The following is a 26175-nucleotide window of genomic DNA, read 5'->3' as shown; positions in this document are numbered from 1 at the left end:
CCATACTTGGTGGATTTGTTACAGACGATAATGGTAAAGTATCTCCTTTACTTTTGTTTTTTTCTCTTTCTTCTCTTAGCTCATCATGTGTATCATCAAGCTTATTGCACGATCTTCCTTCCATGATTATTCTTCTTGCCTTTTATATTTATCACGTCCCCACAAGCTGATCCTGGTATCAATAAGGTGAAGCATGTTCTTGAGATAGTGAAATCTTGGTCCTAGCAACACTTTAGTCAAGAAATCAGCTATTTGTTCTTTAGACTTAACAAATGCCACAAGTATTTTTTGATTTGCCACCTTCTCTCTAACGAAGTGAACATCTATTTCAATGTGTTTGGTGCGAGTATAGAAAATGGGGTTAGCTGCGAGATAGGTTGACCCTAAGTTGTCACATCTTAAAACTAGAATGCCTTTGTGAGGAACATGTAAGTCTTCAAGAAGCGACTTCAACCATATTAATTCAGAAACAGCTCCTGCCATGGCCTTATATTTTGCCTCGGTGCTGGACTTGCAACCGTATGTTGTTTATTTGATCCCCATGATATATTGTTGTCTTCTAAGTAAGTAACGTATCCATTTGTAAATCTTCTATCATTCGGGCAGCCAGCCCAATCTGAACCTGAGTAGGCTTCTAATGTCCAATCTGGAGACTTTTAGATCATGATGCCATGAGATATGGTTCCTTGTAGATATATTAGAATGCGTTTAACATTATTCCAATGAAGATCAGTGGGGGCATGCATGAATTGACATGCTTAATTAACAGCGAAGGCAATGTCTGAATGAGTAAACGTAACATATTGTAGGGCTCCTACAATACTCCGATATAAGCCGCCATCTGATAAGATCTCCCCTTGATGCTTGGATAAATTCACATTTGGTGTAGCCGGGGTTACTACAGATTTAGCACGTTACATGTTAGCCCAGTGAAGAATATCTGAGATATATTTCTGTAGACTAAGAAGTAAAGTGCAATGTCTATAAGTCTTGCCAAGAAAGAAATGAAGAACACCCAAATCCTTAATGGAAAACTGACTGCTGATGTCACATATAAAAGACTATACTTCCTGTTTAGAGCTGTAGGTAAGGATTAGATCATCTACATATATCAGTAGACATATAATGGAAGCGCCCTTTAATCGTATGAAGAGTGAAGAATCTGACGTGGATTTGGCAAATCCATTTGTCTTCAGGTAACATTTTAAACTATCAAACCATGCACATGGAGCTTGCTTGAGTCCATACAATGTTTTTCCAAAGTCTACAAACAAGATGTGGATTATGCATATTTTCAAACCCTGGCGGTTGACTCATATATACTTGTTCCTTAAGTATACCATGCAAGAAAGCAATATTTATGTCTGATTGATGAATATGTTAGTCATGACTTTGAGCAATAGTAAGGACAAGTCTGATAGTGATGGGCTTAATGACTGGATTGAATGTGTCGAAGTAGTCAATTCCTTCTCGTTGGCTATACCTCTTAGCAACAAGATGCGCTTTGTATCTAGCTATGGTTCCATCAGCATGCCTTTTGATCTTGTAGATCAACTTGCAACCAATTATATGTTGGTTTGGATCAAATGGAACTAGTTCCCAAGTTTTATTTCTTCAATCTCCTCTTTCATGGCTTGTATCCATTGAGGATCTTTTTGAGCCTTATCCAAGCATGTAGGTTCAGCTTCATCTAATGAGGTCTGAGTAAGATAGACCTTGGGTCGACGTGTTCCATCTTGAGATTGAGTCACCATAGGATGAGATCTAAGAGAAGGCTAAGTATGGGTTGAAGGCAGATCATGAAGAGGTTGTGAATGGGTTGATGGCTGATCATGAGAGGTTCTAGGTATAGATTCATTCTCAAACAGTGTGGGTGTTTCATTTGATTGATTGACAGATTCATCAACAGAATTTGGTTGAGCAAGCTGATGGAGAGTTGGATTATATGAAGGCCTAGAGAGAAAGACATGTTCAAGTCTGGTTTTGTTTATGGCTGGGTCTAGATCATGATTAGACAAGTTTTGTCTAATACTAATCCATGTAGAAATCTCATCCACGGTGAGAGGCGCACGACACCCAAAGTACATGAATGAAGATTCATCAAAAAACACATGCCTCGAAATAATAATCTTGTTGGTGACAAGATTGTAACAAATATACCATTTGTGGCAAGTATCATATCGAAGAAAAACACATGATTGAGCCTTAAGAGATAAGATAACTTGTTTTTCCATTGTGGTCCCATATGAGTATAAACAGTGCAGCAAAAAATCTTCATGTAGTCATACTTGGAACTTTTTCCAAAAATAATTTCATAAGGAGTTTTATTTTGAAATTCACTGCCAGGATCCGATTAATAATGTGAATTGCCATTTTAAAGGCATCATACCAAAATTGGCTTAGCATAGAGGCATAAATAAGCATGCATAGACCCATTTCCACTAGATGTCGATGTTTTTTTTCAACTATCTCATTTTGTTGGGATGTGTAGGGGCATGCAAAAAAATTGATGAATCCTTTGATTTTCAAGATAATTAGAAAATTCTCTGCTCATAAATTCTCATCCTGAGTCACTGTGAAAAAATTTGATTTTTTGAACAAGTTGTCTTTCAACGTGTTTTTGAAAGGCTTGAAAGCAAGCAAATGTGTTTGATTTCTTCACAAGAGAAAATATCTAAGAAAAACGAGAAAAATCATCCACAATCAATAAATAATATCTATATGCATCCCTTGATAGACATGGAGCTGGTCCCTATACATTTGCGTGAAGTAATTCAAGAGGATTTGAGGCATGAAATTCAGCTTTAGTGAAGTGCAATTTGGACATTTTACCAAGAACACAAATAGAACAACAATTCAAATTATGAGAATCAATGGAATCAATAAGTTCACTATTCTGCAATTTATTCAAAGTATGAAAATTAACATGACCCAATCTAAAATGCCATAAATCAAGAGAAGAACTAGGCAACTTACAAACACTAAATAATTTCTTTGTTTCACTATCGCCTTTGCTTGTTCTAGAAAAAGCATTTTTATTCTTTGCTAGCCACCCCAGCATAATCCTGCTTCACTTGTCCCCTTGATCAACATTTTGCCTGTCTGCACATGCTTAACAACAAACCCATCAGCATAAAACTCAACTTTGCATTTATTGTCCTTAGTCAATTTAGCAATAGATAGAAGGTTTTTCTGAACTTGAGACATGTGAAGAACATCTTTTAAGATAACATGAGGCAAAGTTTGAGTTGGTAATTTGATGTTGCCAATACTTTTAATAGGCATCTTATTTCTGTTGCCAACTATAACACAATCAGTGCCCAAGTAGTGAACTTTACCTTGCAGCTGGTGGTCTAAGTTAGTGACATGGTAGTTTGGTGGCCAGGTTAACAATCCAAGATGACGTGGATGGAATGGTGGTCATGGTGGTAGTAGAGTAAACTCATTGCAAGGAGTCACCTATCAATATTGTGGTCGAAAGAATAGGCAGTGCTTTGACATTCCAAAAGCCTTCATGGCTATGATGTTGACTGCCAACAAGAATGATGACAACAAAGGAAGTTCGTCTACTCTATCTCATGCAAAACCTGAGTTGGTAATTTGATGTTGCCAATACTTTAAATAGGCATCATATTTTTGTTGCCAACTATAACACAAACAGTGCCCAAGTAGCGAGTTTTACCTTGCAGCTGGTGGTCTGAGTTAGTGACATGACGTTGGGGTACCAATCAGCATTTGCATCAGATAGAGTAGACAAATTTTTTTTGTTGTCATCATTCTTGTTGGCAGTCAACATCATAGCCATGAAGGCTTTTGGAATGTCAAAGCACTGCCTAGAAGTGTGATTCTTTCGACCACAATATTGATAGGTGTCTCCTTGTATTGAGTTTACTCTACCGCTGCCACAACCACCATTCCGTCTGTGGCCTCTTGGGTCGCTAATCTGGCCACCAAACCTATAACAACCCGACCCACTCCTGGGCTCGGGCTCCTGGTTCGGTGCATCCCAATCCACCCCCCAGCAGTTTCGACTCCAACCTCAAAAAGGCTACCAACCAGGACAATCATCTCATTAATGACCCTCCTTTATAAGCCCTTGAAGATCCCTGCCTCTCTCACGTCCTCGTTGAGCCATAAAAACAGAGGTATTGGCTTCAACTTCAACATGAGGAAGAGAAGAGAACATACCAAGGCGTTGTTTTTGGGTTATTAAGAGATCATAAATCTCAGAAAAACTTGGTAGATTCTTGGATGTAGTAACAGAGGTGATAAATGCTTCATAATCACTTGAGAGTCCATTTAACGTAAATAAAACAAGATCAGTCTCAGCAACATGATTCCCAATAGCAGCCAATGAATCATTCAGAAATTTAACATGATTGAGATACTCCGCCATAGATATATCCCTTTTCTTGACATTTTGTAATTCATGTTTTAGTTGGATGATCCGCAAGTTAGATTGAGATGCATATTTCTGCTCCAACATGCACCATGCATCTTCAGCATTAGTATAACTAATCAATTGCGGTAAAACAGATTTTGAGGTTCTGGCTTTGATCCAACTCAAGGCCGATTGATCATTACATTCCCAGTCTTCATAAGCAGGATTAGGCTTGGTCTTTGCATCATCAAGAAATTCAGGAGGAGCGGAAATAGTTCCAGTAACATACCTATATATAAACTTTGATTATGCGTCACGCTTTCAATCTGTGAATGCCACATTAGATAGTTGTTGCGATCTAACTTGACTGAGACGAGACTAGAAAAGGCATTCCACTGAATGGAAGAGGAGGATGAACCAGCCATTATGTATAGAATACGAAACTTTGTTTTCGGCAATTCCTCCTTGAGTTCTAGTTATAGCAGGGTGGCGCAACTCGCAACAAGGGAGCCCGTAACAAAAGAGCAAGTTGCAGATGTTCTGTCGCCTGTTCTTCAGCAGTTGCAGGAAACTTTCCAGCGACAGGCGGTCCTTCAAAAATTCATAGCTCCTCAACTCCTACTCCAAAAATCGTGAAATTTTGCAGGGAGAATCCTCAGATGTAGACGGTTCTAACGAGCCCTTTCTTGACCTCTTCCATCGCCGAAGCTGACAATACCGGCCAAAATCGTGGCCGGGTTTTGGCGGACAGCACTTTGTTCTATGACTTTCCAAGGACAGACGGTCCTTCAGAAATTCGTAGCTCCTCAATGCCTACTCTAAAAATCCTGAAATTTTGCAGAGAGAATCCTCAGACAATTCTAACGAGCCCTTGCACGACCTCTGCTGTTGCTGGAGCTGACAACGCCATCCAAAATTATGGCCGAGTTTTGGTAGGCAGTACTCTATTCTTTGTTTCCTTCAGTTTAAACTGCATTCGAGAATACGTAGTTTGGCTCTGATATCATGATAAAAACAGAGTACTTGTGAAAGAAACAAAGACAAATTTAACGTCGTTCGGTCTTGAATGACCTACGTCCACGAGAACTCTCTCACTCTCTAACTTTCTTCAATATCACCGTTCGAGAGTGGTTCCATTAAATAACTTGTCAATGAGAGTTACATTTAGGATCCACATTTGGAGGATCTGTTACAGATGATAATGGTAAAGGATCTTGTCCTTTACTTTTGTTCTTATCTCTTTCTTTTCTTAACTGATCATGTGTATCATCTAGCTTATCGCACGATCTTCCTTTCATGATTTCTTATTCTTCTTGCCTTTTATATTTATCATCACCTGCTAATAGCATGCTCTTAAAATGAAAAGATTCTTCTTCCTCAAAAAAAACCACTATCAAATATAGGTCGCCAAGGTTTCCAAGGCAGTTGGCACAATGTTTGGGGTAACGGCTGACAGATGGTTAGTTCATGTTTTGAATCCTCCAGTTGTCAACTCTTTGAAGATGGGGGACACTTGAATTTTCTGACAGTTAAGCACTGCTAAGTTATTTCTAATCTTGGCCAACTAATGCTGGTTTGATTCTTATGGTCATTTACATAATTCAAGTCAGCTCTGGCGCGATTTGAGACTCGGAGTTTGAAACACCGAAGCGTATTCCTATGGGGAAAAGTGAAAAGGCTAAGCGCCAGTGCTGCCCAGGGCAGAGGTTTATAGTCTATAGGGGTGATTTTTTCACGTCTATATTTTCTAACCCCCCCCCCCCCCCCCCTCCCTTCTGTCGGCCCCAAACAAAATTGTGAACACAATAAAAAATGGCTAATGATAATTTTCGACTTCGATAAACTGCTACATGCAGATAATAATCATGTGTAATAATCAAAAGATAGATGCAAACAATTCCATCAAAAGCATGCAGAAAACCCCAAGCAATCAATTTGGATCCGAAGAATAAAGCCCCAATAATAGAACTTTTAATTTCTTCAGAATATGACAAACATAACAAAACATCAAACAGTATAGCGAGATTAAATTTAATGACAAGAAGAGGAAATATCTGAAGCAAATGTTCCAATTTTTAACCTAATTATGAACTGCATTACAATATATTAGGAGCAGATTTTCAAAATGTATGGACATTATATATAAGAGATTTATTTAAAACTAAATCTGATGCAAATCTGTCTGAACAGATAATTTTCAAAATGTATGGGCATTATTTATAAGATATTTATTCACTAAATCTGACCCAAATCTGTCCGAACAGAAACTTATTCAAATTCTATTGCACGACATTTTTTGAATTCAAATCCGATTCAATTTCCCAATCAAATGTTAAAATTCTTTTCATATCTGATTGTTTTCAAATATCAGACATAAATCGAATTTATGGACATCCCAAGCTTCACCCTCTCAATTGGTCATATCCAATGTTGCTTATGTTGGTTCATTTGCTGACCAGCATCATATGGCCATGGGATTGCTGATGAGATATGGGGTCAAGTCAGTTCACGATTGGTCAATATACTAATAAAAAATTAATATAAAATTTTAATTTAAAATTTTCAAGGCCTATACATGCAGATGCATATGACCGATATATATATTTCATTTCAACTTTTTAGGGCCTATATATCTGTGATGACGTGTGTGTGTATATATATATATATATCTGTGATGACGTGTTCGGTGCACTATAATAGTAAAAAGAATGTGTGTCTTTTATGCTTTAGAAATCAACGTTTCATAAGTTAATTAAATTTCTCTTCATAATGAAGTGATTTCCAAATACTAGAACCTGTAAATGTACTCTTTCATCGTCTTATTTGCATCCGTAGATAGCATTTTATGAGAAACAAGAAGTGGCTGTCTAAATTTTTACAAGCGTTTTAAGTTGATAAGACGTTATCTAGTCACGTTCAAATTTGAAACAAGAACATAAGGTATATTTGGATATAGAATTATGCAATTAAGTTGCATGTGGTTATGCTTTGCCTTAGTGATGCAGTATATGTTGTGTTCTTACAAATAACTTTATCAATAGAACTTATGATCTACTATTATTTATACAATGTAGGGAAACAAAATCGTGAGCCTTGGTGGACGTTTCTTGTCATCAGTTTCGTAGTCTTAAGCAGCTGCCTGCGCATTGTGCCTGCTTCGGGTCTTCTTTCTTAATCTTTGATATCAATAGTTTTCTCCCTTTCCTCCCCCTCTCTGCTTCCCAATTGTCGAAAGGACTGTTCTGTATGGTTGGGATCATGGAGAGAATTGCCTGCACACCACTCGTTCTCCTGGTTCTTCTTCTTCGGCTGGGGCATTTTGGCATGGCGGACAACCCTTTTGAAGGTTGTTACATATCTAGAGTGGTAGGGTGGGAGACTACAGGATACCAGAATATAGAGGAAACCATCATCTGCAGGTGTTTGCATGTCATCAAATGATCAGGAAGCAGCCTTCAAAATCATCTAGTAAGGCTACAGTTATCAGAGAATGACATGCCACTAAAGGGGATTGGGATTCCTTCAGTATAATTTTGTAAATGTGTACATATGCATATGCTGTTGGATATCCAAAAAAAGAAAAAAAAAACTATATATGCACTATATCCATGGCTAGGAAAAATACTGTTCATCGAGCCTTTTTTTTTCCTTTTTTGTACGGTTTCAACCAGCGGCATCAAACGTGGGAAACTTTACGGTGCTAAAAATCAATTTTCAGAGTAAATTTACCCCGGAAAAAAGTCGGACCCGTGGGGGTCCGACTTTTTTTCGACGATTTTTTTTTTTTTTTGCCCGTTGGGGCTTCTTCCATCGTGCGCGCTCCTCTCCCTCGCCACCGCCGATCGACCGAGCTCTTTCTCCCTCGCTACTGCTGCTTCCTCCTTCAATCGACGGAGCTTCTTCTATCCCCTTCTCATCACAGAGCCGGCCTCTTCATCTGCCGATCGACCGAGCACTTTCTCCCTCGCTATCGCATCTTCCTCCTCCGTTCGAACCGAGCTCCTTCGATTCTCTTCTCATCACAGAGCCGGTTGGGCGATCGCATTTCTTCATAGGTAAGCTCGTTCCATTCCCCTCTTTCTACTTCGTTCCCCTTTTCTCCGCAAAAGCTACTGTTCCAAACATCGATTCGGAGCTTGTTCCCCAGCTTCCGGAGATAAATGCATCTATTGGACTATCTAGGCTTGGATTGCCGTGTTTTATCCCTCTTCCGGCGGCATTGTGCTGTTCCGGCAAAATACCCTGCTACTATTCCCGGCGGCTTGTTTTTTTCCTCCTCCGGCGACATTGTCCACTTCACCATCGTTTCTACTTTGAAGACCTGATTTTGATATCCGATGTCTGTTTTTGTGATTTTGGGGGTGAAAGGAAGCAACTCTGAATTGTTGTTCTTTCATCGTTCGCTGTCCCTTTTCCTCCGACGACCTGCTTCTACCTGCATCCATGACGCCATTCATCAAAGATTTTCATTTTGCAGTCTAGGTATGATGCTCTCTCTCTCTCTCTATCTCCCCCTTCCCCCACAGCTGGTTAACATGCCTGATATGCATATTTGTTATGTGAGAGATGATATCTTTTTAATTTCTTGATGCCATCAAACGTGGCCTGAAACAAGAAAGAAAAAGGGAAATTTTCGTTTCTGTCAGTTTACCGTGAAGAATTTACCCTTGAAAAAATTTCCCCCCAAAAAAATCTAGGCCATCAAACGTGGCCTTATTGACATTAATTTTTATATTGCCAGGAAAAAGTTTTTCTTTTAGTGTATTTATTTTCACTTTTTATGCAATATGAAATAAGGATCTTTAATTATGTCTTTAGTAGGCCTTTATAATGTTTGCAAATAGTCATAAAATGTCAATAATGTCATACATATATGTGCTATTAAACATGCTTAGTAGCAATTTGCAATGTCACTAAAGAACCTTTAGTGGCGTCATTGGCCATAAAAAATAACAATGGCATTTTTAGTCAGCCATAGTAGGCTAATACCCATGACAGTCATAAAAAACTCTTCAGTGGCACCAAAAAAATGTCACCGAAGGTATATATATATATAGCCACAACAGACTAATAGTGTCATGTCATTCATTAGCGTGTTTTGGTGGTTTTTGTTATGCCCCACAAATGACTTCAGTGACGCTTTCTTATGTCACTGAATGTCGTCTATCTTGAAGTGCAATAAATAACAAAAAAAAAAAAATATCTACTATTGTTTAAAGAAAAAGTATTCATGGGCCCATAAAAATCTACATAAGGTTCAAGAGGTTTTCTTGTCCTCCATGCCTTTTCAATAGGACAAGACATACAGTGTTGTTTCTTGTTTAAGCAACTTGCATTGCATGTTATATATATATATATATTACTGGTTGTACTGTGGCCGATGCTCTCCGGCCATATAACAATATTTGTTTAGCTGATTTATCATGAGAATTGGCCCTCAAAATGTGCCGAACCCATTTTACTCTTAAGGAAAGCATCTGGTAATATTATCATTTATATATTATGAGTTTTTGTTTTTGTCCCATGATAATCTCTGCCTCGTTAGCTATTCTAGGAATGTGGTCCTTTCAGCTTAATTTTTCAAACCCATCATCTTCTTTTCCTATATTTGCTTCACCATCCCAAATGAAGAAGCTAATCTCGTAATTGGCTAGTAGAGGAAAGCATATTTTCAGTCTTGATTATAATACAATGGACAGGACGTGGATTCTTTATATCTTCGATTATTTTTCCTTTCTACAGCTAATGGAAAAATTGCAATCCCTTGACCTAAAAGTTAAGGAATCCTTAAATTCAAATTTATGCTAAATAATATTTGCCAATATGAGTCAATTTTTACTAACTATATGAACCAACAAAAGGGTAACTAAAATAATCAAGTAATATTCTAGCACAAAAAGCTGGCCATCGACCAATTTCAGATGGATCCTAATGACAAGTGCTGCAATTTCTTAATTAGCAATAACGTTAAAACCTCAGAAGGTATAACTGTGGGTGTTTTTTCTTTATATGAAACATTCATATTGGAGTACAAAAGATTGCATCATGATTCACTTCTTATCGCCCATTTGATCAATTTCACCTGGATTCTAGCTAGAAGGCCGAAAGCGCCCTCGATCGGAATGAGTTTCACCGGTCACCATGCGCCTCTCATTTGTTTGTGTTTTTGTCATTTTGATAGTCATGGTTTGATGGTTGATGGCGTTGGATCACGAGTTCATCGAAAGAGAAAATATTATCCTGAGTTCATGACGTACATTCAGTCGTGTATCTAACTCATATATTCTCAATTTTGGTCATGAAATCACATACTGAAAGCCGTCGTATTTGGATTGTCTTTACCAGATTCAACTAAACAGATTAGGAATCCAATTGATAAGAAGGCACATTAGCAAAGAACTACTAGCGAACTTTTCTTGGTGGCATTATGCATCTAAAGATATTCTTCCTGATTAGTAAGGAAAATGCATACATACCTGCCAATTCCAAAGGCCAGTATGAGCCCAATACTGGGGAATGGTTACATCTCCAATCTCTAAGGCTGAGTTTGCATTTCCTGCTATCCCATAATGCACCACTCCTTTAACTTTGAACAGAGTCAGTAACAATTGAGTTGTTATGCCTGCATTCACCTGTGAAGAGAGAACAACAAAACCCATGAATGAATTTTCAAAAAATCCATCAAACTAATCTCATTATTGCATTCTTTTCAAGTTTCATTCCAAATAAATACCGTGCTTAATCCTGTCATAACTATAATCACTTTTTTCCCTTCCACTGTGCCAAACCTAAACCTTCTGCCTGCAAGACAAACCACACCAGACCATGATCAGTTTTGCTCTTCTGCGACAGTTAAACTGCAATCCTTTTACAACAGAGTACAGTAAAATGAAAAACATAAAAGTGCTGTAAAAATAGGATTTTGAACCGAATCGGCGGGGCGTCGACTGATCCATCTCTTTATCCACTCATTTTCTTTCTGTTGGGTCAGCGGCGCCGGAGTTCTGTGAAAAAATTCCGGCGGCTTCGCCTACCGTGTATACGACTGGAACGACTGTCTTCTACGTTGATTCCTTGCAAGGCACCATGAACTGACTTTCCTTACGAATAAGGGAGGATGGTGACCAAAACAAGCACCTCCAAGAAACCCCAAAAGTACAGCGTGTTCAAAGAACCTGTTGTTTTAAATTATGGCCCTCTTTGAAATTTTGGAAAATGTGATATAATTTTTAAAAAATTTCAAAGACTTTAATTTTGCCATAATAAAAATTTCGAATGATACATCCTCGTCATGAAAAGAAACATTACCAGAAATGTCGAGGTACCTAAGCGTGTTTGCCTTGAAGCTGGAGGAATTGAGGAGGGGATTCATCTCAAAAGCGTTCGGAACGATGATGCTGATGAAAGGACCGCGAGCATTGATCTGCCTGAGAGTCGCCAGTGTTCCTTTGGAAGTATAGTACGAGCCATCAAGGCCAGAAGGAGGAAGAAGGAAGCCTGTAACAACGCCATGGCAGCGATGCCTTCCTTTCCTCTTATCCCCTCTCAAGTCTTTGCAGGGAAGAAAGAAGGAAGTCTCTAGCGAAGGCAACATCAGTAGGAGTGTCTCTAGCGAAGAGTGAGCCAAAAGTCTGGTCTCCTTCCTGCCAATTTTTTTTATATTTTTGGGAACATTACGGGTTTCCACACCCTCTTTGGATCTTGCGGCCGTTCCCATGGCTTCCTCCACCTATTTAACAAATCAATTCCTTCTTTCTTCCGTGCAAAGATTTCAGAGAGAAGGGATGGCTGCCATGGCGTTGTTACAGGCCTCCTTCTTCCTCCTTCTGGCCTTGATGGCTCATACCAACAGCGAACAAGGCTATACTTCCAAAGAAACACTAGCGACTCTCAGGCAGATCAATGCTCGCGGTCCTTTCATCGGCATTGTAGTTTCGAACGCTTTTGAGATGAATCCTCCACTCAATTCCTCCAGCTTCAAGGCAAACACGCTGCAGTACCTCGACATTTCTGGTAATGTTCAATCTCATCATTTTTCCTTTCATGACAGCGGCATATATCATTCCAAAATTTTATTATGGCAAAATTAAAGTTTTTGAAATCTCCTAAAAACTATATCATATTTTCCAAAATTTCAAAGGGGGTCATGACCGTGAGTGACTTGGAGGTATTTTATGGTCGTAGATAAAATGTCCTTGCAAATGACAGACAGCTCAGTCCTTAAGCTGATAAAAGTAAAAGCGCAGGTTCTTTGGACACTCTGAACTTTTGGGGTTTTCTGGAGGTGTATGTTGGATGTGCTTGCTTACCTCCCTTATCCGCAAGGAAAGTCCGTTCACAGTTGTTCAATTCGTATACACGCCATTCGAAGCAGCCAGAAAATTTTCCCAGATCTCCGGCGCCGCCGACCCAATAGAAAATAAGTGGATAAAGAGATGGGTCAGCCACCGCCGCATTGGCTGACAAATGGTATCCAACCCGCAAACTCGATACTAACAAGTGGCTCCCAACCTTATTGTCCGATTTTTTTAAGACATATTTTAGAATGACACCGTAGCTTTTTTGTTTTTCGTTTTACTGCATGTGTTGTAAAAAAGTTTCAGTTTAACTGTTGCAGAAGAGCAAAACTGATCATGGTCTGGTGTGGTTTGTCTTGCAGGCAGAAGGTTTAGGTTTGGCACAGTGGAAGGGAAAAAAGTGATTATAGTTATGACAGGATTAAGCATGGTATTTATTTTGAATGAAACTTGAAAAGAATGCAATAATGAGATTAGTTAGATGGATTTTGAAAATTCATTCATGGGTTTTGTTGTTCTCTCTTCACAGGTGAATGCGGGCATAACAACGACTCTGTTCAAAGTTAAAGGAGTGGTGCATTATGGGAAATGCGAACTCAGCCTTAGAGATTGGAGATGTGACCATTCCCCAGTATTGGGCTCATACTGGCCTTTGGAATTGGCAGGTATGCGTGCATTTTCCTATCACTTGGGTATGATTAGAAATGAGAATATATTTATACCACTTGGGTCGGGGAATTTTTTGCTAAAACCAAATGTAAACGTGTCAACATGTGCATGAGTTTAATATAGTAATTCAAGCTATTTTCATGAAAGCTGTGGTTTTTTTCGATGAAAAATTCAATGTTAGAATAATGCCGCCAATTTTTTTTTATAAGTGAGAGAACACGTTTAAACTTAAAAAATGATTTGACTTAATATGTATTTGTTCTTATCAAATCACACTTAAAATTATATGCATAAAGTTGAATTACAAAGAAAAGTACGTTAATTGTCAATCTTTACGTATCTAACCTGTCGTTGATCAGCTCAGTTTTCTGGGATTTACTATATTTGTATTGAGTTTACGTCTATTTTTAAATTAGATTTAATTTAGATATTTTGACCAAAATAAGTTATAACTGGACTTGTGCGCAAATTTTATTCTCCTTATCTCCAATCAAATCCGGTATTACCACACATACACTGGATTGATTCATTGGATCCATTTCAGATGTCAGATTGCCATATGAGTCTACTGTTTGTATTTCTATATTATTTGGGTTTAAAATGTATCTTCGGACAGAGGTACGGGGATGGACCTAAGGACGTCCTGGCTCTTGAATCAAACGGTGACTACACAAGGGACATCGGGTACCTTCACTTTGCAGACTTCCAAAACATCACAGGGACCGGGGACAACCTGCTCAACAATGTCTGGTACCAGCCTGAGGAGGTCTTCCCCGTCGACGGCACGCCTGAAGTCCGGCAGCATGCATTTTGGGTTCCTGTGGACACAACCTACTTCAATCTCAGCAAGAACCTAGAGGTAAGTGCCATCTTGTGCCGATAGGGTGGAACCAATACATGCACTAGTTGAGGTAAAATGGAAGCTATACACTAGACATTAATGAGGCCTTTGGAATTTTTGCTTTCACTTGGGTGGGGAGACATTCCATGTGCCCATCTGAATAAAGAACCTCTACTAAGTTTGAACCCTCATTTTATAAGTTTCTATTTAACCAGACAAGTTTGAGATTGGTTCCAACTAAAGAAATTTGGATTAGTTCGCCTGGTGTTTTTATACAACATTTACTTGACATTACTCATATACAGGTTTATGATCGGTACATTGATAATGGTACACAAAGTGGGTAGTTCCTAGAGCTATTTTAGCAGATTACAAAACCAATTAGATGAAAGGTGATCAAACTTAATGCTTGTTTTTATGATGCCTAACTGAAAGTTAGGCATGTTTTCTTAAGAATTTTCCTTTTCTAAAAATGTTTTCCTATCATTTTATATATATATCTATGTGTGTGTGTGTTAAAGTAATGCTTCCATATTCAGCCCCCAAGGGCATAGCTCAAATGGGCGAGCTTGAGGTGCGTAAAGCAATGCATCTTGGGTACAACTTGTGGAGAGCTATGCTCTGTTACCATAAGGAGGATGAGTTCTACGTGCAGGTTAAACCTGGTGGAGATCTCGCCACTTAGTATAGATGTAATTCTGAATCCTAGGGAAAAGGGAAGGCGAGGGCTTCGGTTCTTGGCCGGTCAATCGTTCCGCTCACCCATATTTGCTTCCATATTCAAATATACAGCTTTCGATTCTAACCTGTTCTGCATAATTTGATTGGCGGAATGCAGGGCCTAAAGCTTGAGAGATGCATAAACTCCACAACCTGCCTTCCGAGGGCTCCAGTGACGGTGAGGGTGAAAAGGGGGATCAGCGCCAACGTATACCTTGACAACGCTGCTTACCGGAGCTTCATCTACAAGAAGTTCAACGTCACACCGGTGGACATGGAGAGCGCTGCAGTGGCCCTCATCTGCCTCCAACAGAGGACACCGTTCATTGTTATCCGGTCACTCTCCGACCTCGCCGGCGGCGGCTCTTCCCTCTCGAATGAAGCCAACACTTACGCCGCTCTTGCGGCTCAAAATGCCGTTTCCGCCACGATCAAATTCATGCAACTGTTGTGAGACTAGTTTTTTGTTGGTTGATCGTGTCTCATTGTGTCGATCTTAATAAACATTGGCGTGTTACACGGCCAGGCCGGTCCATGAGGTTGGCCAGACCATAAATAAAAGAAATTGGTATGAAAGTATTTGTCATGAACGGAAGCATGATCCAACGTTTTTAATTACCTTCGTAAGCATAAAAACTTTGAGCGCGAGTGAGTCCCACAGGCACTAAAGCTTCTGTGCATGGGCAGAAATTCTTTTCCACTAAATATATAAATAAAAAATCATCAATGGGCCTTGGGGCATATGACCCCATAACATATGGCAGTATCAGATCTGCACCAAAATTTCATGCACAGTGATGGTGCATATAACTAGCTTCGTCAACGATCGACTCGATCCATTCCCTTTGTAGGATTACTTGTCAAATGAAAGGATGAAGTTAATCAGTGTTTGGAGAAAGTATAATTGAGTGCCGTATGGGTTTTTAACTTACTGATACGGCGTATTAGCCGATAAATATATATCGTTACTTATTGGCTTATATGGTTTTAGTTTTTTATTTTATAAACTTGACAATGACTTTAAATATTATATTGATTTGCAAAATAAATAAATTAGAATGAGTCGACCTTGAATTGGCCTGTGGCTTCAATTAATACGTTTTAAATTGTACATGTACTTCTATTTATGTGTTTTTATACAAAAACATTAGATCAAGTCACACTCGATAACTTAGAAGTTGGTAAACCTTTATGTCTTATGTCTGCTAACAATTAAACGGTCCCTCTCTCTCTCAATATACCTGATTCAAATCGAATATATGACTGAACCATCCCAAAAAATTGGATATGTAAGAAATTTAATATATGATTAAAAAATCTAATTGGACTCAGATTTAAGAAATGGCATCCGATCATATTCGTATATACATAAACATCCAATCAGATTTAGATCAGATTTAGTTTTAAATAAATATCATATATCTAGTACTGTTACATTTTGAAAATTGGCCAGATTGAATTCAAAATTTAGATCGAGAGTTGGATATGAATACAAAAATCAGATTTAGATTGGTTGTGAAATTGGATTTTTGGGTTCAGATATAACTTCTCTTGTTTGTATTTGAATCTGAATAAGTGAATTTCCAAAAAAAGCAGATGTGGTTAGATGTATATTCGATTCAGCTCTGATCTCTAATCCTACCAAATTGTGGGAGTACGATGACATTAATCTAAATGAGGTCTGTGGATGTCAAAGCTTGAGATCCATTGACTTGCCTTCCGAAACATTAATCTAAATGCTGGGGCCGATGTCTCTCAGATCTAAGATCCGGCGAGGTCAAACGGCCTCTTACACGAACTCAAGCTTTTGGCTGATTTTCTTTTCTTTTAAGTTTCACTATAACAACTTCTGAGTTTCAATTTGAAGTTGTTTGTTTTGATATTCGTAACAAGTTGTGGGAAAAAAATGAAATTTGTCTCAACTTTGTCTTCACATGAATTTTTGTAGTCTTGCCCTCATAAGACTGACACTGAACAAATTTTAATTGTTCATCTGCCCAACTGCCATCCACAGGAATTCACAGCTACACTAGTTTATAACAAGCAGTTACTTGTTAAAATAAAGATTAAATGTCATTCAAAACAACTTAATTTCGAAAATTAATGATCTTCGTAAGAGTGTGATGCAAGGATATATCATAGTACCGAAGAGTCAAGTAAGGAAGTATCTAAATTAATGATCTTCATAAGGGCATAATGCAAGTATCTCCCAAGCTTTACTGCTCGAAATCTAGCGAAGAAACAATAAGGGAAATCGAAGGACAAAAAAAATCGTCGGTTCATACGGGCAGTGGCGGCTTCCCAAGCCTCATTTCCGGCAGCAGGACCTGCCGGGGAACACCATGTTCGGCCACCGGAAACTAATAGGATAATGGAGAGTTATAGTGTTAGAAAGACCACAGCCTATGACGCTTAACTAATAGGGAGTAGTACCATGGTTAAATTAGTACCATTAGTTAATAAAAACAAAAGTACAAAAATAATAAAAATATTCGGTAGATAACATCATTTTCTCCACCAATGCAATTCGAATTCAAGTTGATTCCAATTGATATGATTTTGAGTACAATTAAAGACAGGAAATGGTCGCTTCTTGGGTTCCTACCGATGGGCAGGCTCCGGATGACCTTCATCGTGACCAATCAACACCAAGGTAGCGTCTGAATGATGCCTTGAAAAACCGATATTTTGCTACAATCATGTTTTCCAAATAGGGATCTTTTAAAGTAGCGTTCGAAAATTGGTCAGCCAGATGGTTGGGTAAAACAGTTCGATCCTTGCGGTAGACAAGGACCCTAAAAGAAGGGGGGATCAGGGTCCTTCAAGCCACTTTTATGGGTGATGAGTTGTTAACCTCATGCTCACACCAAAAACTGTTATTTGTACTTGACTGTAAGACTCAAACTTGAGGAATGAAGTAAAACTCATTTTTCCATGAAAAGCCTGAGGGAGAAGATTTTTCAGGTGCTATGTGGAAACGAGTTTTATGAAACTGGGTTTTTGACAAACCCAATTTCCACATCACCCAAACAAAATTAAGACTGGGCTTAAGCCGTCATCTAAATAGTACCTCAGCATCGATTGGCTTCTTCATTTATGAAGTTAGGTAAACCTTCAAGAAGACGCGCTAAAAGGGTACCGGAAAGTTCTGTTTGTTTGTTTAAACTAAAGAAACGTAGCACCAATTTGGATTATTTAACTCGGTGGCAAATCAATTCATTCATTGACCGATAAGAGGGGACGACAAGTTATACACTCCATTTTGAATTGTTTCCGATATTAATCAACAAGAAATTGCTTTTATTTTTAGTTATTTTTATTTCATTTTCGTTTTGAAGTGATTCTTTTAACAGTATTTTTTTTTTTTTGTCTATTCATAACTGATTCTGGATCGGAGACACCACCGGCCGTGCCACTCTCTCAGCAACAGTTGTAAACCTCAAGAGACGCCATTTGTTACCTAGAGACACACAGCGATCTCTTTCTCTTCCCTCCGTCTCCCTCACTCCCTCTCTGCTCCCCCTCTCCCTCTCCGCTTCCCCTCTCCCTCTCTGCTCCCGCTCCTCCTTTGTCTCCCTCTCTGCTCCTCCGTCTCCCTCTCCCTCCTCCTCTGTCTCTCTCGCCGCTCCCCCTCCCCCTCCTCCTCCATCAAAGGGCGACGAGCGGGGAAAGGGGGTCCGGACGCTGGGCCAGGCCGGGCCCTGGCTGAGACCCGGGCTATCGGGCCGGGCCCAAGCTGAGCGGCCCGACGGGGGCCGGATCAGGCCGGGCCCGGGCTGGGCTGAGAGGCCCGACGGGCCGGATAGGGCCGGCCCGGCCCGGCCCGATGCCCATGCCTAATCTAGGTGCTACTTAAGTCAAGGCCATGATAATTGATTAAAATATCAAAAGCATGATGGTATGTCAAAAATAATCCTGCATATGATTAAAGGCGGTTAGAACCATTCCAAGATTGGACAAAAAAATTCAAAATCAAACACTAATCCGGACTGGCGAACCGGATCATGAAGAACATATATGTGATTATTATCTTGGTACTACCAAATGGTGTTGTTTGCTGTTATGGCAGTAGAGGGAAGGTGAACTGCTGCCACTTGAGACACACTGATCAGCATTAGCTCTTTCCTAGTTCCAGTTAATTAGTTTAATTCAAACGAGGCTTAAAAAAATTTAGTAAGATGGTGAAGATATTATTGGGAGAGGAATAAAGTCAATTCTTGGTTGCATTGAGGTACCTGAGATTCATTCTGTTTCTTAACTTCATGTGCACTCCATTTTTTAAACTTGAAATCCCAGTCTTTCGTGAATCAAAATTTTCACTGAAGTCTATATGTTTGTTCTAATTTCAAACTTGTCTATAATAAATCTGAAATTTTCCAGTTTGCATATGGTAGGCTGAAGGGAAGCTGGTATCATGCTAGTCTAACTAAGTTGTTTGTTATGGCATTTCACCTGTGATGGTAACGTGATATAACTTTATCATCAGAAGTGAAAGGGTATAACACGTTGAGCATGCATCCAGAACGAAAACTAAGGCCTGACTTAGAGTTTGGACCTGCCAAAGTTGGCTCATTTTGGTGCCCTAAATGCATGTCATAACTCATTCTACTTTACATATTTTTGGATTTTTTTTTTTTCCAAAACCAATGTGCCTGCACTTTCTTTCAAAGCTCAAAAAACCACACAGATATAACTGTCTAAACAGCTGTAACTATCTAAGGGGTGTTTGATCAGTGGATTGGATTTGAATTGGACATTCGACCAAAGACAATTGTGAAAAAAAAATTACCTCCTGATCAAGAAATCAAATCAAATTTGAATTGAAAAGAATATCTGAATGGATTTGATTTCCGACCATATTTAAATGAATATTTTGATTGGATTCAGACTCAGATTTAGTCTTATTTTTCAATAAATACCTTAAAATCAAAATCCATAGGTTATGATGACAAGGAAAAATGAAAGTTTTTTAGTTTTGATGAAGATAGGGTAAAGTTCCAAACAATTTTGTTGTTAAGTAAAAAGAGTATTTTATTTTACCTATCAAGAAAAGAGCCGAAGCCTCTACCCTTCCACCCATCCCCAGAATACCTAACCTACTTTCAATATCTCAAGGTGTAGTCTCATTATGTTTCAACTTGCATACTGGTATCTCTTCTTTTGCAGCACAACAAGTTGGTTAGCATGCACGAGGGTATATAATAACAAAAATGTCTTCATTAAAGTAAAAAAAAAAGAGGCTAAATTATGAAAAAATGTGAAAAAAATAAAATGTGCATAGCTTTATAAATAATTTGTAAAATGTCCCCACTCCCTTCTGTCTTTTTTGGGTGCATGTTTGTTGCGTGCACAGACATACGCATGCAATTCAATCTTATAGCACAGAAAATTAACACCCTAAAAGCTCAAAACGGAGAAATTCCACCTTCCATCCTCTGCTCCATCTATTGTACCAACTCCCTTGAGGGATTGAGTTCGAGACAAAATTGTATTACAAGCAACGGTTACAATGAAAGCAAACATGGCAAACAAACAAGGCAAATGGATGATCTAATGGGAAAAATGAGGCGTGAGTTATGCCGACATCCATTCGGGTGTAAAGTTATGCCAAGATTTGTTATGCTTGAATTCAAGATATTTTTATGAAAAATATTGATTTTCTGCCACCAAGGTTGTAGTGCTACAAGATCCACTAATTAAAGCATACTCGCACTTAAAAAATGCATGGCCGTCTTAATCTACATTTTTTTTATAAAATAACTCTTCATCATAAAGTTTGATTGAGCAAAAATTATTTTGATATTAATCTATTTCAAGGGGTCTAGAATTTTTTGTCCCCGTGTGCGTGTGTTTGTATGTGTACAAGTCAGTCTTCCCCGACAAAAGTGGAAGAGCACCGCAGACGACTCAAAGTCCACTGGTGGAAGCTGTAAAATATTATGGAATTAGACTTTAATTCCTCTCAAAGTCAGTCTCCTCCAACAAGTCTCAGAATAGAAACATCAATGCCTAGTAATGCTTGAGGCCCTACAAATTTTCAATAATGGAATTAGAACTCTTTACCTTTCTCTCGGATGTCAACGGATCAGATTTGAGTCGGATGTACCTTTCGTTGTATCCACTGTTCGTATATTCAAATATTTGTATTTGAATATGAACAATGAAAAGTCAAATCTAAATCTGAATCCTTGATTTCACAGTTTGAATCTGACTTCCACATTCATATCTGAATCCAAGTCCAAATTTTGAACCAAATCTAACTAATTTTCAAAATCTAACAACATTGGATATATGCTATTTATTTAAAACTAAATCCGATCATATATTTATGCATATCCAAGTTCAAACCCCATCAAGTGTCATTACTTAAATCTAAAACCAATCTGTTTTTTTTAGCATCAAATAAGATGTATTGACATTTTTATTCTCAAGTCGGTCTACCACCAATCAGTGGCAAAACTGCTCACACCAACTTACAAAATATGTGTATTTTTACATTATTGATGGCTTGAAATATTTGATTATATATATATATATATATATATATATATATATATATATATATATATATATATATGAAAGAGTATTGAGAACGCGCCACAAAAGAGTCGGTCAGTGTGGCGCCGGCCGGAGGCTGCACCGCGTAATTCTTTGGAGTTATTCGAAGCCTGAAACGACAATGTTTGTACACATCTTTTCGTCTGTGGAACGCGACGTTTTACCTGAATCGGCGATTCGGCCGATTCACCGATCCGCAACTTTTCTCTTCACAAACCGATCTTGTATCGTGACAAGTCTGAATTTGAGAGAGAGTGAAAAAGAAAAAAAAAAAAAGGCATGAAATCGTCTGCGTATCTGTCGTTCAGGATCTTGGAATATTCCAAAAAAAGTTATTAAAGATTTGCTGTTAAGATCGGATCAATAAATATTTTTTGTTTTTGTTCTTAATATTCATCTTAATCGACTGCATTGAGGAATTGGGTCGAAGTGAAGATGAATTTTGCCGGCCGAATCGAATCGGCGGTGGGTCATACGTCAACTTTTGAAACTATTTTAAGAATTACTAATTTTTAGTTTTTATTACTTTTGCATTTATTTTTGAAATTATTTTCTCTTTTTCTCTAGATAATTGGATACGTTCTGACTACAATCTATGTCTTTAAGTATTAGGAATTTCCCTTTTTCAGCCTACTATTGTTTGTAAGTAAAAAAAAAAATCAAGTTTATAAGACTTTAGTGAAAGCTGTACTTTTCATTAAAAATTTTATTAAACAAATTTACAAATAAAATTTTTATTAATAAAAACGTTAAAACCATAGTCACAAATAATATCTAAGAGTTTTAACGGGTAAGGTTTTTCTCTACGGTGGATTTGAAATAAAAAAAAAAGAAAAGAAAAACGGTACTTTAAAAAAAAAACTAAAAAAATAAAAATAAGAAAAAATAAAATTAATAAGAAATTAATAACACAAACATCAAAAAAATAAGTAAATTTGCAACAAATAAAAAATAAAGAACGAAAAAATCTATTTAGCATTGAAAAATGAAAAACCTGAAAAAATGTGAAAAACACGTTTTTTAAGTTTTAAATAACATTTCCTCGTTTTTTTTTGCGTTTTTTTAAAAATAAAGCGTTTTTTGTGATTACTACTAAAACAACAAAAGTGTAACTTAGTACTAGAAGAAGATATTGGGGAAAAAAATGTAACCATCTTTTTGTTTTGAAATCACCAAAAAAATTTCTATAAAGTGAGAAAGTTAGCGTGTTTGGCGTTTTAGTGGGCAGCCGAATTGGATTGAAATCAACTTAAAAATTTGTGGAATTTTCTTTGGAAACAGAAGGAAGAAGAAGAAACCAAACCTTCAAACCTGAAGAATCTTAATGTTCACACGAATTGGCTCCCATAAGGTGGGTAAGTCGCGCATTCAATTGGTCCACCAGCACCACCGATCTCTCTCTATATATAGACACGCGCACTCACCAGTCCTCTCATCTCCGCCTCTTGCTCGGCCGTTGGTTCTTCTTCGACCCCCTCTGTCATTACTTTTCTCTGCGTGTGAGAGAGAGAGATGGCACCGATTGCAGTGGGCGCCACCCTCCCCGACGGCACTCTCTCCTACTTCGACGCGGAGGACAATCTGCAGCAGGCCACCGTTCACTCCCTGGCCGCCGGCAAGAAGGTCATCCTTTTCGGAGTCCCCGGCGCCTTCACCCCAACCTGCAGGTCTGTTTGTCTTTCTTTCATCCTCTCCTCACTGTGTGGACCTCCTTCTTCTTTCCCAAATCTGGTGATGCCAGACCTCTAGAGGCGCACCTGGGGTCTTGAACTCTTGTTCTCTCTTTCGACGTGAAGATCTTAAGCCGACCCACCCACCCACCTGTGGGTATTTCGCTCCCGATCTGGTCTTTTACCATCAACATCGACAGTTTGCTTGAATACCCTGTCGATTCAAATAGGAATGAAAAAGAGAGAGAGTTCTTAGACCGTTTTGGGTGGAATCATGCTCGTACCTCTTTTTTCCACAGAAGTGGGATGAACACCAACCAGTCAAAATTACCTTCAATGAGTCTATTTGAGCATGTCTCTATGGAGGAAGTTAGAATGTATCCATTTATCTAGAGAAAATGAGATATTACTCTACAGAGGAAGGAGTTATAATGTAGCCACTTATCTTAAAGAAGGGGATAATCTAGGAAGAGTGTTGTTTAGCACAAGCAGAGGAAGTATCTTCACATTTTGCGTTGGGATTAGTGGCCGGTTCTTTTGGCGTTTCAGCTGTCCTAATCGGGAGATCTATTGTTCGAATCCGACCACGGTGCATCGCCACATTATTTGGGACAATAACTCTCTAAAATTGATGATAATGATAAGCTCTTCTTCCTTCCAGAAAGAGTTTTATTTCCGAGTAGTTTCTTACTTTTTACTCTTTCTGTTTCTCTGGCCATTTTCGTTTTCCATAGAAATTATTGGCGGTTAGTGATTATATCAGTTTTCTGCAGCTTGAAGCATGCTCCGGGCTTCATTGATCATGCTGAGGAATTGAAATCAAAGGGCATCGATGAAATTTTGCTCTTGAGTGGTGAGTTTTTCATTATTTTGGCATATAAACAAGTTTCAGGTGTGAATCCACTATGTTTTGAGGGTTGGGCGGTTCTCTTCTTTCCAATGAAGGTTCTTTTATGTTTATCCATGGCATTCCCACCTCAACTCGGGGAGAACGATTGAACTCTCAGTCTAGAATGTTTAACAGACGTTGCCATGCAACAAAAGCACATAGAAAATGAGCTGATGATGGAAACAGATGTTTCCTGTTTCTCAAGTTAGCTGAAAATTATTCACGTTTTCTCATTTCTGATTCTATTGTGTATCCAACTTGCCTTTTTGGGGACTTTAACACCCGGCTTGGCATTAAATATTAGGAGCACTGATAGTAAATCATTTCCATGCAGAAATTAGTCTTTTATAAGTATTATTGACGTTGCTGCACTAACAATTTGACATTGCAATCGTTAGTGACTGGCACGGTTCATTCCTTTTTCAGTATCCCCATTTGGGTTGGTTTTTGGGCTGCTAAAGTATGTAAGGCTCACTCAGAGCCCTGCAACTGACAGGTTAATTAAGAGTTTAGTCTTTGAACCGTTGTTTGATAGGAAAGTGCTTCGTTCTATGATGATGTATCAGAGATTCATGTGCAGCGTTTTTCTTTGTTTCTCAAGATTCCTTTCCGTGTGCTAACTCTTCTTCTGCAGTCAATGATCCCTTTGTGATGAAGGCTTGGGCTCAGACATACCCCCACAACAAGCATGTCAAGTTCCTGGCAGATGGTTCAGCAGCTTACACTCATGCCCTTGGCCTTGAGCTTGATCTCTCTGAGAAAGGGCTTGGTGTCCGCTCCCGCAGGTTTGCACTGTTGGTAGATAATCTGCAAGTGAAGCTGGCCAACATCGAAGAAGGTGGCGCCTTCACCGTTAGTAGTGCTGAAGACATCCTCAAGGTTCTCTAGGGATGCCATCTAGTCCATGCCCTTCGTACTCTATCTTGGTGCCTCCGTGCTTTTTGCTGAATAAGTTTTGTTGCTTTTGTAGCCAATTGATGCTGTTGAAGCTATTATGCTATCCTGTTAGATAATCATGTTGAAATAGATGATAGGTGCTGTGCATGTTAAGCACCTTCTTTGTCTTATAATGCGGATAGTTTTGTGTCAAAGCTAATCTGGAGTTTGGTTTTGCGTATTTAGTCATCAGAAGAAAATAATGTTTGTTGTGTTTTATCTCCGTTACTTGCAAGTACAAGCTTGGATGAGAGAAAGAGAGAGAGAGAGAGAGAGAGAACTATACCTTTGCAGCATCGTCACCGACTAAACAATTGGAGCGAAGTCCTTGCTAGTTTGAATTAGATATTGCAACAAGATGCCAAAAGACCATATGATATCAAGGAGATTATGAGATCGTTCACAATTAAACTGTCTTGAAGGTATCAGGCACTTAGTTCCATATGAATCTGACAGCAGCAGTAATTGGGAGAATTGTTTCTCTTTTTCTCTGTTATGATTGTACACCCTAAATTTGCTTTATGGTTTTCCATAATTTTTCTGAGAGAAGCCAAAAGAAAGTATCAAGATGTTTCCTCTTACGGACATCTTCTCAGAATGATGTGTCCATGATTGAATTTCAGCATGGCTAATTGAAATGAATCTCTCAAGGTTCTAGTTATCTGAATCCACTACGTATAAATATTTCTCTGATATGTATTGCAGGAACTTCTTTTGGTTTTTTGTATGGCAGAACCCTGCCTAAATCTCACAGATGTTTGGATGGCAGGTAGTACGGCTGGTTATTTCTTGTTCTTTTACTTATAAAGTTAATTGAAAGTATTGTCAAGAGCCACAGCTAATACGGCACCTCTTATTCGCCCTCTTTCCTGAGGATTAAGATTGTTTTGGGACTTGAGTGGACCTACAATACACTAATCAATTGGAGCATTGCACTTGCCGCTATTTAAACTTCAAAGGAGTATCATGTGTTGTAGATGTGATTGTCTGCCCAACTAGCTATGCAATGCCACTCGGACTAGCACCGTTTGTTCTTCTGTGAATATCTACCACTTAATAATAACAATAACAACAGCGACAACGGTTCCATTCCTAGCACATGGAACATCACAAATGGGCAGGCAAAGAATGGCAGCCGGGAGACGGCAGTTGCCGCCGGCAGTGTGTCAAGAGAAGGACCACGATCGGAGGAAGGCGTCTTCTTAAGTCCTGGC

At 38.7% G+C, this 26175-nt stretch overlaps 2 protein-coding genes and 1 pseudogene across 2 annotated transcripts; 2 read left to right on the top strand and 1 right to left on the bottom strand.

The window, feature by feature from the left end:
* Positions 1-8774: 8774 nt before the first annotated feature.
* LOC116255941 (uncharacterized) lies at positions 8775-11975 on the bottom strand. Its single transcript, XM_050078303.1, has 4 exons — positions 11690-11975; positions 11115-11182; positions 10858-11013; positions 8775-8816 (listed from the first exon to the last, which is right to left on the bottom strand). The coding sequence occupies exons 1-4, from the start codon at positions 11973-11975 to the stop codon at positions 8775-8777; spliced, it is 552 nt and encodes a 183-aa protein (XP_049934260.1).
* Positions 11976-12165: 190 nt separating this feature from the next.
* LOC116256524 (bark storage protein A-like) lies at positions 12166-15369 on the top strand (annotated as a pseudogene).
* A 7514-nt stretch (positions 15370-22883) lies between these two features.
* Positions 22884-25180, top strand: LOC116256929 (peroxiredoxin-2B-like). Its single transcript, XM_031633505.2, has 3 exons — positions 22884-23133; positions 23910-23989; positions 24660-25180. The coding sequence occupies exons 1-3, from the start codon at positions 22979-22981 to the stop codon at positions 24911-24913; spliced, it is 489 nt and encodes a 162-aa protein (XP_031489365.1). The 5' UTR covers positions 22884-22978; the 3' UTR covers positions 24914-25180.
* The last annotated feature ends 995 nt before the right edge of the window (positions 25181-26175 follow it).

This window comes from Nymphaea colorata, chromosome 6, assembly GCF_008831285.2.
Source record: "Nymphaea colorata isolate Beijing-Zhang1983 chromosome 6, ASM883128v2, whole genome shotgun sequence".
Taxonomy (NCBI): Eukaryota; Viridiplantae; Streptophyta; class Magnoliopsida; order Nymphaeales; family Nymphaeaceae; genus Nymphaea; species Nymphaea colorata.
This window is presented reverse-complemented; position numbering and strand designations above follow the sequence as displayed.